This window comes from Phalacrocorax carbo, chromosome 5 (genome assembly GCF_963921805.1).
Source record: "Phalacrocorax carbo chromosome 5, bPhaCar2.1, whole genome shotgun sequence".
In the NCBI taxonomy this organism is placed as follows: Eukaryota; Metazoa; Chordata; class Aves; order Suliformes; family Phalacrocoracidae; genus Phalacrocorax; species Phalacrocorax carbo.
Window position 1 is genome coordinate 67664957 of NC_087517.1, and position 12575 is coordinate 67677531.

Here is a 12575-nt window from a genome sequence, read left to right on the forward strand (position 1 = left end):
AAGCAGGAAGCCATAATTTATAACCTCGCTATTATTTGCTCAGTAAATGCTAGAGCCAACCGCCCCCCGGCCGCGGTGCTGTTGGGCAGTGACTGCCTCAGAGGTGCGCTCCGCCGAGGAGACCGCGTTTACAGCTTTCGTGAGGTAAAAAAGCTGCAACTCCTCCTGAGGGATATTTCTTTTTTCTTTTTTTCAAAAAGCGTAAACGATGTCTGGGATCTGCGTGCCAAGTTGCGGGGAGGAACTGAAGCTTTTTACCACAGACTCGCTGTCGCGTCTTTCATCCGCCCCCGACCGCTTACGATGCTGGTTCCTGAGGCGGGGGGCAGACCGCGCTCCGCGTGCTGCCAGCGGGAGGAGTCCGTCGGGGGCAGCGCCGCTCCCGGCGGCAAGCCCGGCCGGACCGACGGGAGGAGCCCCGCTCCCGCCCTCCCCCGGCGGCTGGTCACGTGCGGCGGGCGGGGCCACCCGGGGGGCGCCGCCCTCCCGCCCCGCCCTGCTCCCGTCCCATCCCATCCCGGCGGCGGCGCGGAGGGAGCGCGGTGGCCGTTGCCGATGGAGGCGGGAGTCAGCGCCGAGGCGGAGCCCTTGTTGCCCCCGCGGAGCTGGCGAACGGGACGGGGGCTCTGGCGGGCGGGTAGCGGTGACCGCCCCGCCGCCGGGGACGGTGAGTGCCGCGGGGCGGGCGGGGGCAGCGGCGGGGCGCCCCGGGCCCGGCGGGCGGCGCTGAGGGAGCCGGTGCCTGAGGCGCTGAGGAGGGCGGCGGCGCTCTCGCCTCTCGCCTCTCCCCTCCCTCAGGGCTTGTCCTCCCCGGGCAGCCTGGAGGAGGAAACCCCCCAGCCTGCCGAGGGGCCGGGGCTCGGCGGGGGTCTGCCGGCCTTTCGGCGGCGGCCGCTCCGCCCGGCGCGGCCCTGCGGGAGGGGCTGCGGCCGCCCCGGCTGGTGGAGCGCCCTGAGCGGCGGCCACTGATCTCAGGTGCAAGCCTTGCGCTCCTGCAGCTTCGGGCTTGTTTTGGTTTTTTGGTTGTTTTTTTATTGGTCGTTGTTCTTTATTTTTTTTAAGGTGCTGACAAGTTTTTTTCCTCTCACTCAGTACATGTTGGAGGACGGGATTCTCAGTTCCCTCAGGAGAGGCTCCTTTGGGCACCTCAGGTTCTCTGTTTTCAGGGTATCGCATCACTTCAGTGACCCGTCACTTTTTGTTGCCTGTTTGTTCAGTGTCAAAAGGGCATTGGGTCTGAGAGGGCTCCTGCACGCCCAAACTTGAGCAGTACTTTAATCATCACTTGTGACTAAGTGTCACTAACTGTGACTAAGTTGCAGAATAAATTGGGCATTCTCAGTAGAATGCATAGAAAATGTGTTTTCATTTTAAAAAAAAAACAAAACTGAAATTGCTGAAGTAAACATTTCTTGATAATTTCTCTTTTTTAATTTTATATTAAGAGTAGTTGCTTGGGTTCTGCCCTTTCAAAGTAGTTGAGATTAACGCTAGGCTCCTGCTGTGTGTTCCAAGAACCTAAAGCTTTTGCTGTCCCTTTAATGAATACTGTCCCTTTAAACAACTTTATTTTTATCTCACTGGCGTTCTACGTCCTAAAAAAAATAAGATCTGTATTGCATGAGCCTAGTTTGTGTCTTGTTTATGCTCAGTCCTTCTTGCATCATGGTTCATATCAGAACCGGTACAAAACTGTGTTGTTGCTTATGCTCAGATAAATGGTGACATTTAAAAACTGTTTTCAGTCTCCGCAGAAAATTGATGTGGCCGAATCATGTGGAACATAAAATTATCTGGGACACTCAGAACAATGAATGTTGTTTCTGGTGTTGCTTGGCGTCTGGAGAAGGTTGTGCAAGTACAGGGACTGACTCTTTCTCATTGTATCCCATGCTGTGATTGCTGTCTCCTCCTAGGAGTCAGTATCAATCACAGAATCACAGACCTCTTCCCCTCTGTGGGAGGGTTACACTAACACGTATTTTGTTGTACCTCTAGCCGCCTCTGCTTTCTCTCTCTCTAGCTCTTTTTTTTTTTTTCTTCCTCATTTTGGCCTTAATTGCCTCTGTCTCTCTAGTTGGCCGATTGCCAGGTTAGTTACTGAAAGGTCCTAATTCAAGTGAACGCAAGTGATTGCCCTTTATGTATGTATCTTCATAGGCACTTCATAGTAATGGGTTTTGAAGTGTTGTGTAGTAACAAATTTGATGATATTTTATGATATTTTATTTCACTTTGTGTACTTTCACCCCGTTCTGTGTCTTGAACTCTGACCTTTTTGATATAGTAATAAAAACTCTCAGGACAAATTAAAAAAAGGACTGGAGATTTCTGTTGGTTTTGGAGAGAACAAGATAGATCTAAACCTCAGTACCTTTATTAAGCAAAAGTAAAAACGCCTAGAATACAGCATCTGATTTTTTTTTCCAGCTTTGCTTGACTGTACATTGTCAAAGAACTTCATTGAAGTTCCATTATGATGTGTGTTACGTAGGACTTGCCTATGTATAGAAATATTCCAGTCTTGTGATAAGTATTTAACAGCTAGTGTAGTCTAGCTACTTAAGCTAAATTTAAGAGAGAACCTTTTCACAAAACACAGAAAGACACACAATGCGGTTGAGGTGATTATTGCTTACGTAATTGAATGTATGGTGCTGCTGACGTAGCAAATGTGACAGGAGCTCTCTCTTAACTTTTTGTGCATGTACAGTGCCCTTTGTCATGAGAACCATGGTCATGGAGTTTCTGTTAACTAATAAGCAAGCTGTATTCTTTACCCAAAGTACATCAAGTGATTCTTATTTCTTTTTAACTTCATAGCTACTGGAGCTGATAATGACCATCATATAAACCAAGCCGTGGTATTTATTGAAGATGCAATACAGGTAAATATAACTTGTTTGTTAGCTATTATGCTTCCCGTGCTGGATATTTGTCACACATTCTGCTAGGTTTTCTTATGTGTTCAGGCAACCTCCATATAACATCATCTTGATTTACAAAGCAAAATCAGAATTCAAAATTCCTGTGGTATGCAAGTTTCAGTGAACTTCTGCCCAGAAGAAACATGTTTTTCCATGCAGTGAGATAGATAGTGTCGTCTCTTCAAGGTTGTCAAAAGAGGTGCTGGTTTGTGGGGTGGCTTTCAGTTTTGTTTTGTGGGTGTTTTTTCTTTTGGTTTGGTGGTGTGCATGGTTTTTTGGTGGGTGGTGGTTTAGGGTTTGGGTTTTCTTTTTGGAAAGTGACCCGCCTTACTGCTAAAAGAAACTGTCTGACAAAACCCTGTAATTTGCCTCTAAATCTGACTACTTGCATAACTTGTGAGCTGGTAGAGCTTAAAACGAGGTTCAAGCGAGAAGCTGGAACTCTTTTGCTTCAGCTGAACTTAGATTTCCAAAGGCACTTCATTCTCTTTGTCTCTCCTTTACTGGCTGTTACTGGAGATTTCTAGATCCTGTTATCTCCCAGTTATTAGTTGCAGGCTGTGGGAATGCTGGAGGGCAGTTCCTGAGCTCTCTTGCTGCATTCAGATAGCTTTCGGTTGGGAGATTTCTGTGGATCAGATATATTTAAGGTGTACACATCTTTCTGGAAGTGGTTACTTCTCAGTGGAGGCAGAGTAACAGCAGCCCAGGAGCAGCTGCTGAGGAGGGGCTGAGCAGATTTCGGCAAAGGCAGGCCCCTTCTGAAGAATCACGGGTACTTCCTTGAACTTAGAGCATGTTTTGTTTAAAGACCTAGGTTCAGGTCTCCTATTCAGAAATGAATTATTTGCAACTTACGGCTTTTTGGAAGTGAAAGTCAAAGAAGATCCATGAATGGAATGAATGCTAGAAAGGTAAACTGAAAGGGTGGACCATTCTGGTGATTAGATAAAATAGTATTTTAAATAATTCAGTGCCTGTTATTTGTAGTGATGATAATGCTTGCTTCAGATGATTGGCACACAGTTTTATCATCTGAGGGACAGTGGGGTCTTTAGATTATGAAAGCTTCATTAAAATCTTCACCATTGCACGCATGTAGGCTAAGCTATGGTCATTGGTGACTGACACTTTCACAGAATCATAGAATCATTAAGGTTGGAAAAGACCTCTAAGACCATCAAGTCCAACCGTCAACCCAACACCCCCACACCTCCTAAACCGTGCTCTGAAGTGCCTTGTCTACACCTCTGGCGATGGTGACTCTACCACCACTCTGGGAAGCCTGTTTCAATGCCTGACCACCCGTTTGGTGAAGAAATTTTTCCTAATATCCAATCTAAACCTCCCCTGATGCAGATTGAGGGCGTTTCGTCTCATCCTATCATTAGTGACCTGGGAGAAGAGACCAACACCCACCTCACCACAACCTTCTTCCAGGCAGCTGCAGAGAGCGATAAGGTCTCTCTTCAGCTTCCTCTTCTCCAGGCTAAACACCCCCAGCTCCCTCAGCCACTCCTCATAAGACTTGCTCTCCAGACCCTTCCCCAGCTCCGTTGCCCTTCTCTGGACACACTCCAGCACCTCAAGGTCCTTCTTGTCCTGAGGGGCCCAAAACTGAACACAGGATTCAAGGTGGGGCCTCACCAGTGCTGTGCACAGGGGCCCCATCCCTGCCCTGCTGCTGCTGGCCACACTATTGCTGACACAAGCCCAGGTGCTGGTGGCCTCCTTGGCCACCTGGGCACATGCTGGCTCATGCTCAGCCAGCTGTCAGCCAGCATCCCCAGGGCCTTCTCCATCAGGCAGCTTTCTGGCCACTCTGCCCCAAGCCTGTAGCATTTCATGGGGTTGTTGTGACCCAAGTGCAGTAGCTGGCACTTGGCCTTGTTAAACCTCATACGGTTGGCCTCAGCCCATCGATCCAGCCTGTCCAGGTCCCTCTGCAGAGCCTTTCTGCCTTTGAGCAGGTCGATACTCCTACCCAATTTGATATAATCTGCAAACTTACTGAGGGTGCACTTGATCCTCTCGTCCAGATCATTGATAAAGGTATTAAACAGAAGTGGCCCCAAAACTGAGCCTTGGGGGACACTGCCTGTGACTGATCACCAACTAGATTTAGTTCCATTCATCACAACTCTCGGCTCAGCCATCCAGCCAGTTTTTTACCCAGCGCAGAGAACACCCATCTAAGCCATGAGCCACCAGCTTCTCTAGGAGGTTCCTGTGGGATACAGTGTCAAATGCTTTGCTGAAGTCCAGGTAGACAACATCCACAGCCTTTCCCTCATCCACCAGGCAGGTCACCTGGTCATAGATGATCAGGTTGGTTATTATTGGTAATAATTAATAACTTGTACATAATTTCTTTATCTTATTGTGAAACTGGAGTTGTCTCAAGACTTGAACTTTGTTGATTAGAACTTGATTTACTTTGTTAACTTGATCTTTGCCTTTGAGACAGACTGAATTATCCTTTTTGCTTTCTGCCTTCAGTATCGATCTATAAATCACCGTGTGGACTCTAAATCCCTGTGGCTTTATCGATGGTACTATTCAAGAACTTGCCAGTGGTAAGAACTTGGTGTTCTTCTTGCTTCTTTGTTTAGGAGTAAGTCTGTATAAAAAACTAATATCTTTTTTTTGTTGTTGTTAAATAATTAGATAATTGTGCTTTTATCCTTTTAAGAACTTACTGTAGGAAGCCAGTGGATTGAATACACGTGAACATGATAGAAGTGGAAAGCAACAAGATACATGAAAGTGTGATCATGTAGATGGTTCTTTGGAACAGCAGTAGGACTGTTGCCTGAGTGGACTATTGACATGGTTTATAGTGCTGTGTGTTAGTTTTCCAAGTGTCTGTGTCTAAACATATTAAATAGTAGCAAGATTGTTTGCTGATGTTTGTTTCAAAAGAACACCACCTAAGGTTATTCGGTGGTGAGCAGTTACATTATTCTAATGCAGGCAACAGCATGCTGATCAAGTGCTGTGTTGTGATCTAACCCATTTGTGTTAAATATGATACTATAAGGCTTGGTTTACTTCTAAGAAAATTGCTTTACTGTAAGTATTTTGTCATTCTTTTGACTCATTTTGTGGGTTTAGAATGTTTTGGAGTTGTTTTTGTTGTTTGGGTTTTTTGGGTTTTTTGTTTGTGTTTTGGTTTGGTGGTTTGTTTTTTAATTCCATCTCTCTCCAAACAGGATTTTGAGTTTAACCATTACTATAATCCTGGCTTTGGTTTTCATTGAAAAGCCTTCTTCACTTACTGTCACGTCAGATGTACGATACCGCTCTTCTGCGTGGAATCCTCCGTGCGGCCTAACAGAAAGCATTGAGCTGCTTTGCTTTCTTGTGTTCATGGTTGATGTATCTGTGAAGGTGAGCACCTCATTCATCTGGTATTAAATGAAATACTCGGCGTGTTGGGCAGCTCAGTAGGTATACTCAGTGTGGCTTTTCTCCATTTTATATTTTGAGAGGAATGTCTTGGAACTATTATTCAGATCTTAGATTTGCATGATGAGGTTGCTTTGCTATATTAAAGCCTTACCTTTGGGAGAAATGAGAAAGTAGATTTTTTGAATGTAAAAAAGTTGTGGGTTTTTTTTTAATACCTAAGAAGTATAAACTCATGTTTGTGTGGAATAAGTGAAATAAACTATGCTAAGAATACAACAATTTTAATTTAGCTGCTTTTGTATTAGGCTATAAAAACTGGCGTATCTAATAATCAAATATATGCCAGTTCATTTAAACAAAGTGAAGTAAAAATAATCAGAAATTGAACTTTTCTTTGTATATTTGTTTCTGGAAAAATCTCTTTTTATGGTTGTTAAATGGATGTTCTTGCATTCAAAGGATTCCTCTGTCATGGCCTGTATGTACCTCTCGCTTCTACTGACCTTTATTTAGTTCTTGTAGAAAAATTCTCTGATCAGTGTATTTTCGTTTGGATTTCAGGGAGCTGTTTATGAGCACTGACATAAAACTAAAAATACTTGGAAAACAATTGGTGCTCACTTGGAGGGTATTGAAATTTATTGTTTTAATAAGTTGATTGTTTTCTTTTTTCCGCCTCAGAGTTACCTAATTGGATGGGAAGAATTTTGGAAAAATAAATGGCTGGTGGCTTACATACTGATATTAATTGTTTCGTTCACCGATTGGATTGTATCACTGAGTCTTTTCTGCGCAGAGGTAAGGACTGCTTCCTTCAGAAACAATCAGTAGCTTAGTTGTGGGGAGTGGCGGAGGAGAAGAACCTGCAAAGGGGTAGTCAGCAGGGCCTGTGTGATACCTTGGAGATCTAAGTGGGGAGAGTGAGATGGTTCAGTTTTGGTTGGAGAGTTGGATAATACACTGAAACATAGATGTTTGGTGTAATATAGCTTCTTAAGGGATTCTGTTTGATTCTTAATTTTACTGATGAGCACACATACTAAATAAAGCTTTGTTATAGTCTGTCAGCATTCAGAGAGTAGAGAGAGAACTCTGGTTGCATAGCACTAACTTTGTCATACAGTTAGAGAATTATGCTCTTAACTTGATTCAATGGCGGAGTCTATGTAGTGATGTCTAAGGAAAAGGTAACTGCATAGTTGAAGTAAAAGGTGATTGTATAATTTAACAACTGCTTTCTAAGGTGAAGCTCTGTTGCGTTCGAAACAGTTGCATCTGGAGAAGAATGTCAGTTTTATGAAACGGTTCTAAAAGTGTCCTCTGTTATCTAATAATGCAATCTCCCAGTTGGTGTTCTCTGCCATGACATAAATCTGCATGAAACTAGTTGTTGTTCACTTACAGTTGTCATTAAGAAAATACTAATATGGTAAAAATGCTGGGAAGTGAATGAGGCAGAGATCTTGAATTTTGCTTCTTGTGTCAAAGCCGTTATCTGTTCCCTTCAGATAACTTTCAAACCTATTTCAAGTTATTGTCTGTGTTAGTCAGGATTAGGCTGGATGCAGTTGCTCCTACTAGTAACCCACTGTTTAGTTGTTTGTGCTTCAGTAGTCATAGTTGACCACTGGTCACCGGTGACCAGGATGTGATGCAGTATCAAAGAGGTGATCTTAAAATGTTGGAAGAACTTGTCATTTAAACTTATAAGCATCTAACTATAAGAAAGATGCATATGTCCTTTTCGTATTCAAGCCAAATAAATATAATGCAGCTGAAAAAAAAATTAATTATCTAGGAGGATGATTGTGCTTACGACTTGGGCAGTGTGTCTTGGGAAGAAGTGATGGTAAAATCCTTAGGTATGATGGTGGACAAGTAGTTTGAACAGGTGCCTCCCAATGGCACAAGGAGCAGTTTAACTGCTGGGATGTATAAGCAAGGGGGTGGTGAGGAAGAAAGTTGACTTTTTCGCTGTTACGTGCAGCCCTGAGATGACTGATCCTAAGAGGTAGGATGCTGAAATCTTGAAGTAGCTGATAAGTCACAGAAGTAACTTGAAGGCTGGCAAGTGCCTTGAATGCAAGAATTAAGCTAGCTTAATTGATTTACTGTATGTTAAGGAAAATAACGGCAATCACCTGTTTGAGTCTTGTCAGAGGCAGAAATTGCTGAGTAATAAGCAGTCCCTTTAATTATGAAAAGAAAAAAAAAGGCTGAAAATTGAAATCAAGCACTTACTTTCAAAATGTGTGTCTGTATATATTGAAAGTAGCTCACTATTAATTCCTTTCTTGAAATGGAACTTGGCAGAAAATACGACACTGCCATCTCTTGACCTGTTTGTTATGTCTATCCAGCAGTAAAGTTAGATTGTTTATAATTAGTGGCCTGATGAGGCTAATGAAATGTCAGTGTGCCTTTTTAAAGCAATCTCTCATTCTTTTAATGAGGCACTCATATGTACAAAGTCTTTCTCATGTTTTGTGACTTCAGTGGGTCAGATTGAGCTTCTGAGTGCAGCCTTCTTTATGTTACGCTGCTGACTTTGTTGATAGGTATATCAGTGTTTTTTGACAAACTTGTATTAAAAGTATTTGTGGTGTTGGTCTTACGGGAACTCAGTGTCTGATCCGTTGGTTTTTTGCAGGATGTGAGAATAAGAAGACTTCTTCGTCCTTTCTTTCTCCTTCAGAATTCTTCTATGATGAAGAAAACATTAAAAAGTATCAACAGCACATTGCCTGAAATGGCAAGGTAGGTAATAGCATAGAAAGCATCCTTTCAAAGCAAGTGTGTGGTTACCCTTAGTATTTGGAGTGTGGCATCTGAGTAGCTTCCTTCTTGAGAGTCTAGCTAAGTGGATGGTGAGATCAGCTAGGAATAGATGGAGTGTTGCGTTAACTTTTTCGTTCCTTTTAGTCTGTAAAATTTCTCTAGAGTGCATGTGATGGACTCTGTATGTGACAGATAAGGCTTTTGATGCTAGTTGAGTCAGGCTTTTTTTTTTAATTCTGTATGTGTTACATACAACCCTTTTGTAAGGGAAGAAGTGAGGCATCTTCTGGGCAAAGGTCTCTGCCGTGTTTCTCCAAGGCGCCTCTCAGAGGTGTGGGTAGACACATGTGTACTTGTCTTCCCATCATGAGTGCCACATGACAAGATACCTTTCTTTACATCTTCAGAGTGCTTTACTTCAGCTTTTTAATTTCTAAGTGGTGTTGCTAAATAGATGTTGCTGTCATTAGAAGTGTTGAACTAGAAATGCCACAAGTGAAATTGTAACCAGACACCATGATGCTTTTCGAAAGAGGTCTCCTCCTGTGACGTGGGTTGTGTATGTGTACAGCTTATAGAACTTGCTGCCCTTGCCTATTACTTTTTGACTAACTCGTCCCAGGAGAATGTAAGGTGTATGCAAGCCAAGATGTTGGTTTTTTATTGGAGGGTGTAAATATGGTCCTAACTTCAGAAAAGCAAGTGTTAGCCTTTCATTAAACTTACAACTGTCTAAGCTTGTGCTGAGGAGTCCTGAACAAGTGCGATTTTCTGAATCAAATTCAAATTCTGATTTTCTGAATCAAAACTTAGATCGTCTTCTGTTATCTCCATACAGCTTCTTAAAAATACCATGTTTTCTTTACATAACATCCTTTTGCATTTTTAGCAACAGATATTAAGATAAAGTTGGTATTAATGCATATGATACGTTTTCTTTCCAACAGTGTTCTACTACTACTAGCTCTACATCTGTCTCTCTTTACCATGTTTGCCATGCTGCTGTTTGCTCGAACAAAGGTAACTGATTATATTTATGCTTTGGTAGATCTCAGTGGATTTTTTACTTTACTCGCATAGCTGCTGCATGTCTGGTTTTATAATCAAACTGGGGAAACTTGTTTCCCCTGAAAAGATCATGTTACCTTGTCAGACTTCCTGGGAGAGATTTCATGTGTGCATGGTATCCATGCATAGTGCTGCTTATGTAGGTGTGCATTAGAAGGCTCCCCAGAATAGTGTTAGAATCTCTTCATCATTTAGTGAGGAATTTTTATCCAGACCACGCTTTGTTTCTTAAGTGATAATGCTCCATCCCAGTCCACAACTGAAATCTCTTACTCTTGCTGTAAGCTGTGGCATATTACTTTATTAGTCTAGCTCCGCTGCTCAGCGTGAAGTTAGATGGTTCCATTCTGAAATGTGGTTGACATCTTTATTTATGGTCCTGCGTATTACTGCTATTGGTACCATTGTCACAGGTGAGAAATATAAAGTCTGTTTACACAAGAGGCTTCCTTGTACAGTTCTCCAGTTTTATCCTTCAAGTTACTTCCTCTGCTTTTGTTGAAACCTTCTATGCTGTTCTGTGTCCAAAGCTCTTAATCTTATCGCTCTTTTGTTTATATTATCACTCATTTATTTTTTTCTTTTCCTTATCTAGCTTTTCGCTAAGTTTATTTTCTTCTATGTTTTCTTATCTTCCAATACTGGTATCCCTGGCCGTGCCTTGGTAGGTTTTTGCCTGGTTTTGCTTGTATTTCTCTGGTGTTTTGGTTTCTCATCTCTTTGTTTTTTCCTCTGTTTTTTCTCTTCCTGCTTCCTAAAAGCAAACTTGAAATTTTGTGGTTAAAATCACTTTTGTGTTCCAGTGCTCTTGGCATATCCCCTCTCCTAAACTTCCTGTATCTTAACGTATCATACTCGGATTTGTATTTTTGTCCTTGCTTTTTAAGGCCTTCCATAAATGCATTCCTATGAGCACAAAGATTTGTTGCGTACTTCTCCCAGTAATTTCAGTCCTCTCCTTAATCTCAGTTTTGCACCTTCATTCCTACTGCAATTTGCACTTGAGCCTGCTTCTAGTCTTCCTGATGATCAGCAAATTCCTTGGATTCCCATGTTATAGAATTACTGGAATTAGGAGCAGAGCTCTATTTTCCCCTTTGTTTAGTTGCATGTTGTATCTTTGTATTATCTCTGTATGTCGTATCTAATTTCAGTTATAAGCTTTTCCAGCAGAAGGGAATGTAACTTATATACCTGGACCAGTCAATTTTGTATACATTTAGGTGAGAAATAGCAAATTAGAGAGCAGTCTTTCTTTCCTTTTTTGATTTGCCAGTCTAACACCCATGCAAAGTAATTGCATCTAACAAGGCAAAATACTGAAAGCAAGTTCTAAAAATACATTTAGTAATTAAATTCATGCCTCTAGATTTTTGTGTTGTCTTGTGTATGTCCTCTAGAGGTACATTTTTTCAGCCTTCGCAGCAGATTCAAGGGCTGTTTGTTCTGTACTGCGTGATTCACGTTTGTATTGTTTGTACCCTGTGTCTTTTTTAGCTGTCTCTACTTGAACTTGAGGGGGGTAAAAGTAAATATGTGGATGATCCAAGATCAGCCTCCTCAGTGTGTTTTTGCTGAACATCCTGATACCATCAGAGCTTCAGCAGATCATCTGACGTTTCTGCTGAGTCACAGAATAATTTTGATGGCCTTAGTCACCAAAATATTAGCAAATATTTTTTTGGGTGCTGTAGCACTGATGTCTCTCTCTTCCTGCCACCCTGCCCTCCCCACAACCCCAAAATGTTTAAATTCTATATGATATTTTCACTGATATTATACATAGCCTTTGGAATCTTCGTCTTTTCAAAATTGAACAGTTACATGTTTTCCACCTGCCCAACAACTTCTGTAATGTGCGCTGATGCTGGTTATAGCATATTACTTCATATTGTGTGCCCTTATTTGTGTAAATATTTATTTCCCCTAAGATAAGGTGAGGGCTATCCTTGCACCCCTACTTTAAGTACATCTTCACGTACGTTATTGAAGAGACCTAAAACTTCTTCGACTGTGTTTAGCATAGATCCTACCGTAATTAAACAGAAATACCTGAGTATGTAAGGGGATAACTGGAAAAAGGGGAAAACTTCTCTTCCAAGTAGTGGTGATAACTTCTTGCACATAACTAATTCAGAGAATGTTAAGTTTTCTATTCAGAAGTCAAAGGGGAAGTGAGAGAGAGATTTCACGCTCAGTGAGTATGCTAGTAGCGCTGTAGCCATTTGAGAGGAGCTTATAATCTATAGGCAAGGATCTTTTGTAATATGGTAGTTACTGAGGCAGCTCTTCATCACTGAGGAGGCTGTGGGGTCACCCAGGTGTTGCCATCCTTGCTTTGTTTCTGTTCTTCAGCATAGACAAGATCTGTTTTAATATTGTCCTCAAATT

The 12575-nt window shown here is 42.2% G+C and overlaps 1 protein-coding gene across 2 annotated transcripts in view; it reads left to right on the plus strand.

The window, feature by feature from the left end:
* Window positions 1-288: 288 nt before the first annotated feature.
* Window positions 289-12575, plus strand: part of TPCN2 (two pore segment channel 2) — a 33557-nt gene continuing 21270 nt past the window's right edge. Inside the window, exons 1-8 of one of the 2 annotated variants that reach the window (XM_064452874.1) lie at window positions 289-667; window positions 2824-2888; window positions 5427-5503; window positions 6140-6317; window positions 7020-7136; window positions 8989-9095; window positions 10064-10136; window positions 10780-10848. In XM_064452874.1, coding sequence (XP_064308944.1) covers window positions 304-667; window positions 2824-2888; window positions 5427-5503; window positions 6140-6317; window positions 7020-7136; window positions 8989-9095; window positions 10064-10136; window positions 10780-10848 — 1050 coding nt within the window. In that variant the 5' untranslated portion in view covers window positions 289-303. The remainder of the gene's footprint in view (window positions 668-2823; window positions 2889-5426; window positions 5504-6139; window positions 6318-7019; window positions 7137-8988; window positions 9096-10063; window positions 10137-10779; window positions 10849-12575) is intronic. The other variant, XM_064452875.1, reaches the window with a different exon arrangement.